This window comes from Protomyctophum parallelum, assembly GCF_964188405.1.
Source record: "Protomyctophum parallelum genome assembly, chromosome: 1".
In the NCBI taxonomy this organism is placed as follows: Eukaryota; Metazoa; Chordata; class Actinopteri; order Myctophiformes; family Myctophidae; genus Protomyctophum; species Protomyctophum parallelum.
In genome coordinates, this window is record NC_139697.1 from 59,973,123 (window position 1) to 59,989,090 (window position 15,968).

Here is a 15,968-nt window from a genome sequence, read left to right on the forward strand (position 1 = left end):
CACCTGTACAACTGCGATGTGACAAATAAAAGCAGATTGTGCCACTGCTGAACTTGAACCCGGCCCTGGCAGAATGCAGAGCCCAGGCTCTCCATCATGTCCTCCTCAGTGCTGTGCGTGTGCTGTGCGTGCACACGCTGGGGTTGCCATGGCAGCCGTGGTTTTGTTGAACCCAGTCACATCCACTCCCACGTGGAGGCCTGTGATGACTCCAGCATAATCGCGTTGCCGCCCTCTTGGAACAAAATAAATGAATACAACGCAACTGTGACACTCCTCCATAACCAGCAATGACCACTGGCCATTTTCAAATTGTCGTCATGTCAAGGACCCCCAAAATAGACACAAATTAGCCCGCGGGCCCCCATTTGAAGAGACATGCCAGGGACCCCCATAAGAGAATGTCTTTACGGCTCTAGCAGTGATTCTCAACCCATTTAATTTTAAGGACCCCTCTTGGGACCCCCAATTTGTATTGTAAAATCAATGTTAATTTAACTCTGAGAGTGTACAAATGGAACCAAATGGACCCAACGGGTCACAGACCCATGCATAAGGGTCAATTTGGTTCCAAACTATCATTTAGCTGGGGACCCCCCTGGAACTCCCTCAAGGACCCCTGGGGGTCCCCGGACCCCACTTTGGGAACATCTGATGTAGATGATGACCGACGACCAATAGCTCTGCCCCGATTGATTTCGGCTTATGAATTAATACAGCTGTCGGGAAGAAACCACTTAACTCCAAAATGTTCATTTTTCAGGAAATGACAGAAACCTTATATTTTGAAAACAAATCAATACTGCCTCATCAAAGTTGGTGTTGTGACTTTATATGGTGTTCAATAGCACTGATTTATGCACACAAAAAAAGAGAAAGAAATGGAGTTAGGTGGTTTCCTCCCGTCAGCAACGATATCAAACCTTAAATTTACAGTTATAACTTACAGTTAAGCAAGTATCATCCTACATTTTGACTATTTTGACATTTTTCCTTTACCGGAATAAAACTGGAACAATTCTTCAATGTGTTTTTCCCGCCAGGATGCGTGGGAGCACCGTGTTATCTTAAAAAGGGTAACAAACTCTTTATTGGTTTACAGATGAAGAGGTAAATAATGAAGAGCTGAGTTTACAGCTCGCCGGGCCCCCGTCCTCCTCTCTCTGCTAGCCTTAATTAAATTCATCCCGCCTTCATTTCCTCTGCCAGATAGTCGTCAATCCACGCCACATCAGTCCATTATGCACACCCACTCACCCACCCACCCACCCACACACACACACACACACACACACACACACACAGTTGCCAAAGGTAATAGAAAATGCCTGATGAATACTGGGTTTGCCTTTGATAAAATAGGTAAAAAAAAGCTCTATATTCGGACACATTGAGTACAAAAATAATGTTTTTTTTTCTTCTTTCTTTTTCTCGGTAACAGGACTCTCCATGTCTCCAGCTCTTTATTAACCCATTCTCACCTGAGATCAGATTCATACCAGGTTTCCGCCGGACACACACTGGTCTGATTAACCCATTCTGACCCGAGATCAGATTAAAAAAAATGTCAGTAGTTCTTCGATTTAAAAAAAAATAGCAGACCTACAAGCTCGTATCGCGCCACTCGGTGGCGCGATATGAGCTTGTAGATCTGCTATTTTTCAATAGCTAAAGCATAACATGATGCTGACACCAAAATGGGTGCCCGTTCAGAATGGGTTAAACAGAAATTGCAATTTCAATTAGTCCCGGTCACGTTTTTTTTTTAGCTTTGATTTGATTTTGACCATCTGCCGATACCGCTTTTTCCTGATCCGATATTTTATATTTTATATAAACACGTTTATGCCATATCACAATAAATATCCCAAATCACAGACAATATCCAGTCTAATATCATGACATGGATATAATATTGATACTAGGGACGTCCCGATCACGTCGTTTGGCTCCCGATCCGACTTCGATCATTTGAAAATGACGCGATCGGCCCCCGACAACACTCTCTCTCACAACTAAGTGTGTGGTTATTCTCTCTCCCTCCCTCTCTGTCTCTGCACGCTCCACATTGTATTTAGCAGGCAACAGCGCAACACTCTATCTCTCTGTTTCTAGCTCAACAGCGCCACTTTGGCACCTGTTGGTATACCCTAGACATAGATAGGGAGAGACATTGCCGGTCAGTCATTGGAGTGGCTGCACCACTCAAAAAAACAACACTGGATCACAAATTCCCTTCTAAATGAACAACAGGGTCATCTGCATCTTGGGACATTGCAAACACTCCAGTAAAGTAAAAGTACCTGAAAATTGTACTCAAGTACAGTACTTGAGTAAATGTGTAGTTATTGGCCCGGCTAATCAACCACAGCCGTGCGGAGGGTCAGCATGCGTCCTCCTAAACAGGCCAAAGTACGGTACTATACCCCATCGTCCAGACACTGAGCCATCACCGACAAAACATTTTCAGATTGTGGTCCGCGGCCAAATACAGATAATACTGTGGGTCCTTGACATGAAAGCGTCTGAGCACCGGCGCTCCACGGATTAGACATTTTTGTAGAATCAGTTCCTCAGGTCTTAATGGGTCTAACAAAGGAGGCTTCAACCCCACGGCGATGACATTATGAGGTATTGTGGAATAGTCTCTTATCGCGCGCCATGGCACTATCAGCCGTGGCGCCGGAACAACATCCACTGCAAAATGAACCAAAAGGTTATCTATCTGCATCTGAATTAGTAATGGCGTTGCCGAAGAATGAATGAACCCATTAGGGCACCCTGGCTGAGTCATACCAAACACTATAAAAATGGGACTCAATGCCTCCCTGCTTGTGCTTGGCATGCAGCGTCAGGGATGGATTGGGGTGTAGCCTAAAAGCCTATTCATACTCCAGTTTTAGGTGATTGTGGGTGAGCTGTGTCAAGCTGCCTCACGCTATAGAAACAGGAGATAGGCTCCTGTCCTATATCCCATCAAGGCGACTTCACGGCTTTAACCATTGACGGAAAAAAGGGGAGGGAGCGAGGGAGAACATTAGGGGATAATATGAGCAAGAAATGTGAAGGGAGGATGGCATGCTATCAATGTGCACCTGTAGTACATCAAAGACTGAGTAACATGAAAGGGAGACGCAAGGGGAAACAGTATCTGCATGTGCACGACACACACACACACACACACACACACACACACACACACACACACACACACACACACACACACACGTCACCTAGCTACTGCAGTCACAGGATCGCAGGTGTGTCGGGAGAATATTTCTGACCTTGTTTACATGTTTTGTTTCCTTCTCCCTGCTCGCCTGCAGTCAAGTTATTTGAATTGTTATTCCAGTTTCTCAGAACAGAGGCTCGGCATGGTGTCTCGTAAGGCAATGCTTTCATTAAAGTGAGTCACAGCAGGGGTGAGAAAGTGATCGTATATGCTCGCACAATTTGAAGGTGTTAACTTTAAGCTTAAAACTGTTTAAAACATTAAAACTGGGAAAGTATCCGTGTCATTTTAGATTTTAGCTATATATACTGTGTGTGTGTGTGTGTGTGTGTGTGTGTGTGTGTGTGTGTGTGTGTGTGTGTGTGTGTGTGTGTGTGTGTGTGTGTGTGTGTGTGTATAGATTAGTCACCCTTAAAAGGAGGTACAACTTGTAAGGAGCGTGCCAAAAATATGATTCTGTTGGTAATTGCTCTCATTTTGAGTGACCTGCCAGTCACGTGTGTTTTTTATTAATAGCCAAAAACATTTTTACCTACCCAATGCAATCGTTATGAAGGAATTAATTGTCATAACGACTAACTGTCACCTCGCTTGTGTTGTGTAGTCTTCCAACGTGCTCTAAGCAAGACGCTCTTCCATCTGCCTTTTTTGTCAGCTTTCACAGAATTGCTAGAAAAGCCGCTCAAAATGTCAGAGTGAACCAGAGACATTTTCGTGCAGGTGCTTAAAAGGGCATGGAAGGCTAACTATGTTCTCCCCCGGACCAAACACGTGGCACTGCAAAAACAACTATAGAAAAAGAGCACAGGTCTCCACCAGGTAAGGTGTCCTCCTGGTGGCGCTATAATAGGCCAATGGGTGCCATTTCTTTCTCTGCCTTTCACGGCAATCAGTTCATGATTTGAGGCATTTTGTTCAAAAATAATTGTTTTGAACAAACGGCCTGCTGGTGGCGCTATAACAGGCCAATGTGAATAGCGTGGCTTTCTTCGTCGGCCTTGCGGGAATGTGTGTGCAAAAGTTTCACAGCAATCAATCACACACTGCGTTCATGATTTGAGGCATTTTGTTAAAACACACCATGCCAACCCTGCAAACTTTGGAAGCCAATGGAAGCCAATCAGGATAGAATTGGACAGATCCATCTTGATCACATGACTATACTGTAGACATTGTACCGATTTGCGTAATGTTTGGTCAAAATCTACAGAACAAGTACGTACAACAAAAAATATGTTGGGCAAAAGTCGGCCTCCGGGTGGCGCTAGAAAGGCAGATTTGGGGCAGCGCACACACACACACACACACACACACACACACACACACACACACACACACACACACACACACACACACACACACACACACACACACACACACACACACACAGTTTAATTAATGCAGGAACAATGGCTTCTATTCCAGAAGATGCTATAATTTCTATTAGCTTGGAATCCCCATCAAGGGAACTGTGTCTGTCCACATATACAGTAGCCCAACCAATATGAAAGCCAGGGTGGGTAGAGGGAAATGGTGCCATCTTCAAATGACCAATTTAGGACCAATAACATTGAAAATGGGTGACGATGGGTTTGAAAAAAGTGCCCCGATTTTAGTCTGCAGGAAAAGCAGCACGTCTATGGGACAGGACGATATGAAATGTCATGATTATTGTGGCAAAAATAATTGTGATTAACAATATTATCACGATAATCAAAATATGCTTAAAACTTAAAATGCCACTTCTATCTGCAATGCGCGAGCTTGTCGATCGGCTATTTTGTGTGAAATAAGATGTGCTCTTTACAGGTCAATTTAATCAAGTAGGCTATTAGGGTTTCAGTGGGACTGAATTTGCATCCTATAGTGAAGGACAATTTCACGATAAATTAAAATCTCTAAATATTTCAGAATAGCCAAATTATACAGTATAGATGGATAAATAATTGGTTAAAATCTAAAATGGAACAGAAGCTTTCCCGGTTTGAATGGGTTCATTACTTAGTTTCCCGAACATGAAACGTCATCCATATCTGAACATTATTACTGTTATTGCATGCAGACAATGACAAAGCAGTCCCGATTTTATTGCAGGAATATGCCATTGGAATACGAATGTGTCTGTGTGAAAGTGTGTGCAGTTGTGGAGTGGAATGTGTCTGCATGTCTTCCAGGATTCCTGTGTGCCGGAGTCTGTTTTCTGTCAAACATTAACCGAGGATTGTTCAGCCGCCAGCTGACCTAAAAAGGACCTGAGAATAGAATAATGTACCGGTACCATTTTCTCCTTCCTGATACAGAAAATAATAATAATCTAGACAGTGGTTCTCAAGTCAGGTCAAATGACCAAATGGACCATAAAGGCCTATTCATATTCCAGTTTTAGGTGAAAAGGGCTAGGTGATCACCCTAACCCTAACCCTAGCGTATCACCTAAAATAGCGAGAATGAGTCGCGCCACCGAGTGGCGCGATACGAGCTTGTAGGTCTGCTATTTTTTGAAAAATCGAAGAACGACTGACATTTTTAGAATCTGATCTCAGGTCAGAATGGGTTAATCAGACCAGTGTGTGTCCAGTGGAAACCTCGTGTGAATCTGATCTCAGGTCAGAATGGGTTAAAGGGAAACTTCACCCTTTTTGCAAAAGAATATATGTTAATGACGTTAAGAAGATTTAGAACACTTTCCTGGGGGTCTTTATGTGTGTAACATGTGGTTTTAGATATTTTAGATTTTAGCAGTGAGCCCAGTGTCTGTGATGTCATGGACACTGGGCTCACTTCCTTCCTTCCTGGACTACATGTTGTCTCAGTAAGACAACATGTACCGTAGTAAAGTGAAGTGTCCCTTTAAGGGATGAAAGAAAACGATTCAGCTTCACAATCACCGTCTTCACAATGTCAGAAGGAAAACGGATATGCCAGTGGTGGAAAAAGTACTCACATTTTTTATTTAAGTAAAAGTTTCAATACTGCAATATAGATGTCCTCTGTTACAAGTAGTCCCATATTATAAATGTACTTAAGTAAAAGTACAAATTATCGGCATCAAAATGTACTGAAAGTACTAAAAGTAAAAGTACTCATATTGCAGAATGTTCCATTCCCTGATCTACAAGCTCACAATGCGTCAAAACTGTGTCTTCACTTACAGAATTACCTTCTGAATTAGTAATTAATCTACAAGTTCACAATGTGCCGTGATGCGTTTGGTAATTTAACTCAGGTAAATTTTGAATAGTGAACTTTTCTTTTTAACATTGTAATTTTACATTGTGATACTTTTACTTGAGTATAAAATGTGAGGACTTCTTCTTCCACCACTGCTCGTACAGTACCTACAGTATATTTAAAGTTATTATAAATTAACTGTATTCTATCTCTCTCGGGGCCTCCCAACATGATTTCAGCTTTAAGGCATCGTTTAAAATGTTATCAGGATGTCACATGTCCCACACACTGCGGGAAGAAACTTAAGACTTACTGTATGCACTGTATGTTAAGGCTCCATCAAGGATATTTATGAAGCGGTCACGGGACCCCCCCCACTTGAATCATCTGACCACAATGTTGTCTGTCTTCTAAACCACGCATACAGTAAGGCTTTGGGAGAAGAGGGGAAGCTTGAAGAGGAGGCTTGCACACATGGTGCAGTTGTGCGTGTTCCAATTAGAGTTCACACATTCTGCCCGAACCCGACCCTGGCCGACCCGACGTTTTCAGGCCGGGACGGCCCGAAAGCCGAAATGTATGCTAATTAGTCGGTCCGGGCCGAGCCTCAGGATCCGTGACTCAGGCAGCAGAGAACAGGCGCATATCCCTGTCTGTCTGTCTGTCTGCACCTCGGCATTGAAGACTAACCAATGAAGCAAGGATAATCGGTGACGTTACAAAATCGCTTCCATATAGAGCACTGAAGTCTGACATCAATATCGGTAGACGGCACAAATCCACGGGTTCATGTACTTGTTATTTGCATTGTAATCTGCATAAGGGAATTTTAGATTGCCTCATATACTGTGTTTGAAAAATAAACATGTCATCCCGGCCACTTCACTGAGTCACTCATATGGATATGAAGAATCAACTGACTGAGAGAAAACACTAATGTTACTGCTACTGAATTAGTTACATTTTCTCTAGAAACAGACTGTTTCATATATGAGTGACTGACTCTCGCAAACGATACAGAGACACCTCCCTGACAATAACGCAGAGACAGGCCCAGGCCGTAGCGTAACGGTCTGGGCACCGGACTGGTAATCCAGTCGCAGTGTGCCGCGGGTTCGACTCCCGGACCCGACACGGCCTTTACTGCATGTCATCCCCCCATCTCTCTCCCGTTTCCTGTCAGCCTACTGTCTGTCCCTTCAAAAATCAATAAAAGGCGTAAGCCGCAAAAAAAATATCTAAAAAAAATAAAAATAACGCAGAGACAGCTTGTTTATTAAATTTTTGGACCACAATGCTTATATGAAACGATTTTAAGATGAGCCCATGTTATTCTCCATAGAGAAATTACTTCCGTGAACCGGGCAGAACCAGGGGATGAGCGAGTGACGTCAGTATATAGCCTACTAGCGGCCTGGAAAGGTATCCTTTGGATACACAGTAATTCTGTCTCAGAGCTAGCTCCGTGTTGGAGAGGCTTGTGAAAGTTTAGAGCAGCGAGCCTGCAATGTTAATTTAAAGGGATCGGATCAGTATCGGCTGATCATGAGAAAAACTTTAGCTTATTTTGTGCAGAACTTATCATGTTTATGAACAACTGAACATGTGCAGTTGCCATTTAGACAACTATTATATGTCTGTTCTTTCACTGCGCAGAGCCACTGGTTCTGCCTACTGGCGATCTTTCTTTGTTTTCTTCCGGGTTTTCGTGTCTAAAATGGTGATAAATGTTAGGGTCGGTCAGTATTTTCAGGCCCAGTGAGGACTCTAGTTCCAACATTAGTTGCGACATTGAGTGGTGTATTTACCAAGGCCAAAGACAATGTTCATGCATGTATGCTGACCACGTTTTACTGATCACACCCAAAGTTCTTACATCAGTGGTTGTTCTCAAACAAAACAAAAAGTTAAGGATACCCTCGCCCTCCCAACACAGATCAATATTTTAAAAAGAAAAGAAAAAGGAAAAGCAAATAGCAGATGTACAAGCTCACAGCGCAACACGAACGCAACACGAACACGAACAAAATGGACCCTTACGGTCCATTTGGTTTCATTTTAAATTTACACTCTCAAGAGTTAAATTATTGTTAAACATCTGCGTTAGTTAATTAACAAATCTACACAATTAGAGAATGTAGAAGAATTCGTTATTTTCAGCAATGATTGTCTGTTGTCTCTCCTAATGGTATGGGCCTTGATATGAAAAGGATTGAAAACCACTGCAATAGATTGTGCACTCGTACAGACAGACACATACAGTTACTGTGTGCACACAGTGAAATCCTCAGTGTTAATGTCATAATGAGTAATGGCGTCATCTTTTTCGGGGGACACCCACTCATACACATCGTTGCCGTCAGGCAGAAACCTTGGATCTCCATATTTCACTTTTTTATGTTTTGCGTAAATTAATGCACTACTACTTCATCATGCAAGCCGTGAAACGGTATTCATTAACCCTAGGCTATAATACATAAATATATTCATTAACCCTGGCCTAGGCTATAATACATAAATATATTCATTAACCCTGGCCTAGGCTATAATACATAAATATATTCATTAACCCTGGCCTAGGCTATAATACAGAAATATATTCATTAACCCTGGCCTAGGCTATAATACATAAATATATTCATTAACCCTGGCCTAGGCTATAATACAGAAATATATTCATTAACCCTGGCCTAGGCTATAATACATAAATATATTCATTAACCCTGGCCTATAGGCTATAGCCTATAGCCTATAGGCCAGGGTTAATGAATATATTATATATATTATACAGAAATATATTCATTAACCCTAGGCTATAATACAGAAATATATTCATTAACCCTGGGCTATAATACATAAATATATTCATTAACCCTGGCCTATAATACATAAATATATTCATTAACCCTGGCCTATAGGCTATAATACAGAAATATATTCATTAACCCTAGGCTATAATACATAAATATATTCATTAACCCTGGCCTATAATACATAAATATATTCATTAACCCTGGCCTATAGGCTATAATACAGAAATATATTCATTAACCCTAGGCTATAATACATAAATATATTCATTAACCCTGGCCTATAATACATAAATATATTCATTAACCCTGGCCTATAGGCTATAATACAGAAATATATTCATTAACCCTAGGCTATAATACAGAAATATATTCATTAACCCTGGCCTAGGCTAGAATACATACATTATATTCATTTCCGGTGCCTAGTCTACTTTGTTGCGAGTATCGGGGACAGACACTCTGCATTTAATAGTGTTTAGAGAAGTTGTTATATATGGAATGGTTATTGTGAGAAAAAAATAACTTTTGTGCAAATAATTAATATTATTATTATTTAAAAAAAATGTCTTCCCCTCGTCATTCATTTTGTGATCGTCATTCTTAATGATGATATTGGGCTCGTTGTGCTAATCATAGCTTTGTCCCAAACCTCAGCCTCACTGCTCTGTACACTGTTGGGCAGCTCAAAAGTGGGAGAGAAAAAAAAGTGCATTGGGAATTGAATGTTTCATAATTGAGCTGTTGGAATGTTTGCACTGTGATTAAATACATTATAAAATGAAAAGAAAAACAGTATAATTTAAATTTGTACCTCTGAGAGTCTACATACTGTAACCAAAAACCATTCGGTTACATTATGCACGCTCTCAGAGTTAAATTAAGCATACTGCACGGCTGCGCACACGACGACAAAAGACTTGTAATGACGAGTAGTGTACACTGCGGTGGCAGCAGGTTATGTAAGTAGGAGGAGGAGGAGGAGGCCATTAGGAGCAACAGGGGAGGAATATGTTATTTCATGTCCATTACTGCTACATTAATGACCCCGAGGTCATCCATCAATGTCATTAAAAACCTCTTCCAAATATATCGGGCGCTGTCGGGCGGAAACCTTTTTTATTATGAATAAAAAAAAAAAAGCATTATAAATGCACTTATAATGCACTGACTGAACTTATTAAAAGGAATTAATAAGGTTTTATATAATAAACTAATAAAGCAATCTATGTCTTGGCAAACTACCAATCTGTCGCCCAGCCCTACCAACAACACACAATAACAATCTGGATGGGGAAGTGAAGGTCCACCACTCACCCCTCGCCCCCACAACACCGCTGAAGTGCTCTTGAGCAACCCCACAACACCGCTGAAGTGCCCTTGAGCAACCCCACAACACTGCTGAAGTGCCCTTGAGCAACCCCACAACACCGCTGAAGTGCCCTTGAGCAACCCCACAACACCGCTGAAGTGCTCTTGAGCAACCCCACAACACCGCTGAAGTGCTCTTGAGCAACCCCACAACACCGCTGAAGTGCTCTTGAGCAACCCCACAACACCGCTGAAGTGCTCTTGAGCAACCCCACAACACCGCTGAAGTGCTCTTGAGCAACCCCACAACACCGCTGAAGTGCTCTTGAGCAACCCCACAACACCGCTGAAGTGCTCTTGAGCAACCCCACAACACCGCTGAAGTGCCCTTGAGCAACCCCACAACACCGCTGAAGTGCTCTTGAGCAACCCCACAACACCGCTGAAGTGCCCTTGAGCAACCCCACAACACCGCTGAAGTGCTCTTGAGCAACCCCACAACACCGCTGAAGTGCTCTTGAGCAACCCCACAACACCGCTGAAGTGCCCTTGAGCAATTGGCTGTCGGGTGGAAACCTCAAATGTCCCAAACCGATACTTTTCGGAATTCAAATTCAAAAGCAGCAGATCTACTAGCCATGGTTCACATGACGCTCGTACTTCACGAGCGTCATGGCGCAACTGCCTCCTGTTTTACGCGATCGCTACATTTACAGTCCAAACGTGTATATAAACATTCCGATTTCAAATATAAAGTTCTCGCCACATGTGCCACGGGTGTTAGACATTTGCTGGTACAGCGATTAGCATTGCTGCATCCCGCGTTGTTTAATAAAAAGCATTTTTATCCGAGCTGTTATTTTGCCATTGGCTTTCAACTACACGCCCCTATCGGTCGGAAGGAGGGTGGCACTCGGTGTGTTCGATATAGGCACGCTGACTGCACGAGACGCAACGCGGGATGCAGCAATGCTAATCTCCGTACCAGCAAATTTCTAACACACGTGGCACATGTGGCGAGGACTTTATATTTGAAATCGGAATGTTTATATACACGTTTGGACTGTAAATGTAGCGATCGCGTAAAACAGGCTGCAGTTGACGCCATGACTGTCATGATAATCATGACAGTCATGTTTCAGGGCTACAGATCTACAAGCTCAAAACGTTTCAAGCTTGTGGATCTGCTCATTTTGATGCCTTTGTGTCACGCTGTAGGATGATCAATAGAGCGTTAATTTATGAGAGAATATGACAACAGTCAGCTAGGATGTAAGACTGGGGTTGTACTAGTACTTTTAGTGTGCGCGCGTGCGTGCGTGCGTGCGTGTGTGCGGTTGTTGACAATGAGTAACTGTGCTCAGAAACTTTCCATGGCTAAATGAAGACATGGACAAAAAGGAACTAAAAACAAGAAATGACACATTTCATATAATACCAAGCTTGTGGCAAGCTATATTCCATTTCAAATCTAAAGCTCACCTGTGGATTTATGTATGCAGGCACAAACAATCCAACATCGGACTGTAAACATAAAAAAATACTATAGGCTTAAAAAAAAGAAGAAGAAAAAAGCAGTTTAAAATAACATTCAACTCTTTGAAAACGGTTTCAGAGACATAGCGACATAAATTCGTATTAATCTATAAAAAAAATATGTCAATTATATCCTTATAATCCGCCTCATTGCTATAATATCAGACAGACCGCTTGACAACATCGTCAGATGTGGGATAGAGATTGTACCATCCCATTACGTCCCAATCCCGGGACAGAGTAAAAAAAAAGAATCCCATCACCTATATGCCCGTTCAGGGTATGGGAAGGCATTGTGGACTCCGCCATTGGCTTAAAAAAGGACAGCCCAATGAGGAGAAAGTGACAGCGCCTGAATATAGACCAGATTGGTAAAAACTACCAACTAGAGAAAAAAATGTGGCATAGAGTAATGACATGACACCGAAGCCTTCAGTGGCTGGGGAGGACAGCTATAAGCAGGGACGCGTGGAGGACAAACGCGCTGTATTTGACAGTGGGGCTTCTGTCACTGTGTGAGGCCCGGTCTGATTGTGGCGGGCTGTCCCCTAAGGGAACCTGACAGCTGGCATCACTTCCCAACCCAACAAGGCCTCTGTGTCAACACCAGTGACACCGCTAACATCAAGAGAGAACACAGAAAGTAGACAGAATGTGCACATACCACTGCGCTGATGACAGGCATATGGACAGTGTGTGTGCTGTGCGCGTGCGTGCGTGTGTGTATGTGTGTGTGTGTGTGTGTGTGTGTGTGTTTGGCTGTCTGAGCAAGAGAAAATGTGTAAGAGAGAGAGAGAGAGAGAGAGAGAGAGAGCAATGAGAGTGAAACGTAGGAGGCTCTGTGGTTTTGCTCAAGAAAATGCTTTTTTGACACTTTTTTGAGGTATCTATACTTTACTGGAGATTTTCAACTTCTAGTACTTTTACTTCTAATCCACTACATCTCAGAGGCCAATATTGTGCTTTTACTCCTCAACAGTTATTCGAAAACTTCTATTACTAGTTACTACTTTGTAGCTTTTATAATTATTATACACGAAACATACATTAACCACTTCAACCCTATATATTTCAGCCATTTGAAAAACATATACGATCTACAAGCAAAGCACAATGCATGGAGCTTGTAGATCGCCTCGTAGATCTGAGATTTTCAGAGTAATCAAAGTGACTGACTCGTCTTTTAGTTCTACTGGATCTCTTCTCCAATAGTCCCTCTCTAACATTTCAGTCTATGGTATTTAATCTGTTGACAGTATTGTCAGTATATTTAGTCGTGGTCATCATAGCTTAATATTATTTCATTTTGGTCAATGAAAAAAGGTAGTGGATGGAAATCTTTCACCATAGTTTTTAGTCGGCGAAATAGACACTGGTGACTGAGACACTCACAGTAGCCTAGCTCGGTCCCAGCCTTACTCATCTGACTGGTGACTGAGACACAAGACTTGTTTCATTCATGGAGAATGTAAACAGATTTGTATAAAGCGTCATTTCCTTGAGCGGTTACTTCCGCCGGTACACTCTACAGCAGTGGTTTTCAACCAGTGGTCCGGGGACCAACAGTGGTCCTTGAGGGGGTTCCAGGTGGTCCCCAGCTAAAAATAACCAAAATGGACCCTTATAGATATTTAACTCCTGAGAGAGTAAAATGAAACAATTGGACCCGTATGGGTCCATCTGGTTTCATTTTACGCTCTCAAGAGTTACATCATTGTTAAACATCTGCATTACATAATTTACAAGACGTCTACACAGTTCAAGAATGTAAAAGAAGAATGTAGTTATTTTTCCGTGGGCTCGAATGCCAAATAAACAATGTGCCTTGAAAACCACTGCCCTACAGCGTATCGGTCTTGCCCATGCAGCGTGCACTCACAGTGAGTTGGGCCTGCTGTGCTTGGCGGGGTCCTGCGGCGTCTGCGTCTCCGTGGTGCCCTCGTTGCTGGTCAGGCTGTGTCTGGCCGTGCCGTCGTTGCTGGTCAGGCTGTGTCTGGCCGTGCCGTCGTTGCTGGTCAGACTGTGTCTGGGCGTGCGTCCCTGGCTGCTGGCGTTGCTGGAGCTGCTGACACTGCTGTTGCAGCTGCCCGTGGACACGGATTCCCCCGTCGCAGTGGGCACACTGTTGTTGGAGTTTAGCACGCTGTTCCTCTTCTCACCTAACACACACATACACACACACACACACACACACACAAGATCAACGACAAGTGAATTGACCGCCACGCTGTCGGCTGCCGCCACCAAAGACTCTCGTTCAATTTCACTCGGAAGACAAGACCGTTTCAGGTCACCTAAAAGTTTGTTAGCGAAAATCGACTAAAGCTAATGTGATCATCATCTATTTAAGTCTTCAGAAGCGTTCATATTTTAACCGTGCGGTAGTGTTGAGTCGCTAACATCGGCTGCGTTGTTAAATCCAGCTCAATTCTCAGCCGTAATAACTCTTTGGGTCATACCAAAGAGTTGGATTGGGGTAAATCCCAATGACATACTAGTGTCATGTCCAGGGGGTACTTGTACATCATGTCTAGGGGATAAAACTACAACTTTTCCGATGACTAAAACTAAATGGAGTTTTATTCAAAAGACTACGCCTAAAACTAAACCAAGATTTGCTGTCAAAATCACCACTGCTCTCCTGTGCTACACAGAGGGGACGATTCCCCTTTTAACCCATTCTGAACGGGTACAAATTTTGGTGTCAGCATCATGTTATGCTTTAGCTATTGAAAAATAGCAGATCTACAAGCTCATATCGCGCCACCGAGTGGCGCGATACGAGCTTGTAGGTCTGCTATTTTTGAAAAAAAACGAAGAACGACTGACATTTTTAGAATCTGATCTCAGGTCAGAATGGGTTCATCAGACCAGTGTGTGTCCGGTGGAAACCTCGTGTGAATCTGATCTCAGGTCAGAATGGGTTAAGGATGCTGCTGCCGTGGGCTTCCAACGCCAAGAGCAAAGCTCACACAAACCCAGTAGAACATTGATTAATGACTAAAAGCCTGGCTGCTATTATCCAACGCAGTCTCTAGAGAGACTGCTGAAACTGCTGCTGGTGTGTGGTGTGTGTGTGTGTGTGTGTGTGTGTGTGCGTGCGTGCGTGCGTGCGTGCGTGCGTGCGTGCGTGCGTGCGTGCATGCGTGCATGCGTAGGGGGGGATGAAAAGCGAAGGCGGATCTCGCAACCTTTGTTAGGCTGTGATTAGTGAAAACAGCGTGAAAGGAGCCATCCACACTAGCACTGTGTGTTTTTCCTGAACAATTAGCAGTACAATTGTGTCGAATGATGACATTTAGGTCTTAATCTTTCTATTACCTACAGTATATGTTCTTGCCGTTCTACATACGGAATATACATGCCTCGCAGCACATTGTGAGCTTGTAGATTTTCTATTTTCAAAACTTTAGAAAACTTGAAATGGAACGTTCTGCATAACAAGTACTTTCAAATGTTGGTACGTTAAGTACATTTTGATAGCAATGCTTTTGTACTTTTACTCAAGTAAATGTTGAATTCCGGACTTTTACTTGCAACAGAGTAGTTTTACATTGCAGTGCAGTGTCTATACTTTTACTTAAAGACGAGGTGAAATGGTTCATTTGGGCTTTTTATTTTGGACTTTCAGCCTAAAACGTAGGCTCTGAGTTTCCTGAATGAATCAGAGCGTCGCATCCCTTCAGGCAATGGGACGGTAGCTCTGCTACATGCAGACACATGGACTTTGTTTGTTTACAAGTCAGACAGTCGGGTCAGCTCTACCGGTTTACTGCTATGTGGCTTTATTTCTAACCTATAATGTTTTCAGATATATATTTTAGCGTGATGATTACGTTTAAAATGAGTAATACGCTGTCTGGATGTCATCTTGAATGAGATTAAAAACGGAGTAGTTGAGATTAAAA

General features: G+C 42.7%; 1 protein-coding gene across 4 annotated transcripts in view; it reads right to left on the reverse strand.

The window, feature by feature from the left end:
- LOC310873728 (rho GTPase-activating protein 26-like) overlaps positions 1 to 15,968 on the reverse strand; it is a 182,479-nt gene that overhangs the window by 15,461 nt on the left and 151,050 nt on the right. For all 4 annotated transcript variants that reach the window (XM_083786278.1, XM_083786279.1, XM_083786280.1 and 1 more), the window contains one exon: positions 13,940 to 14,219. In XM_083786278.1, coding sequence (XP_083642404.1) covers positions 13,940 to 14,219 — 280 coding nt within the window. The remainder of the gene's footprint in view (positions 1 to 13,939; positions 14,220 to 15,968) is intronic.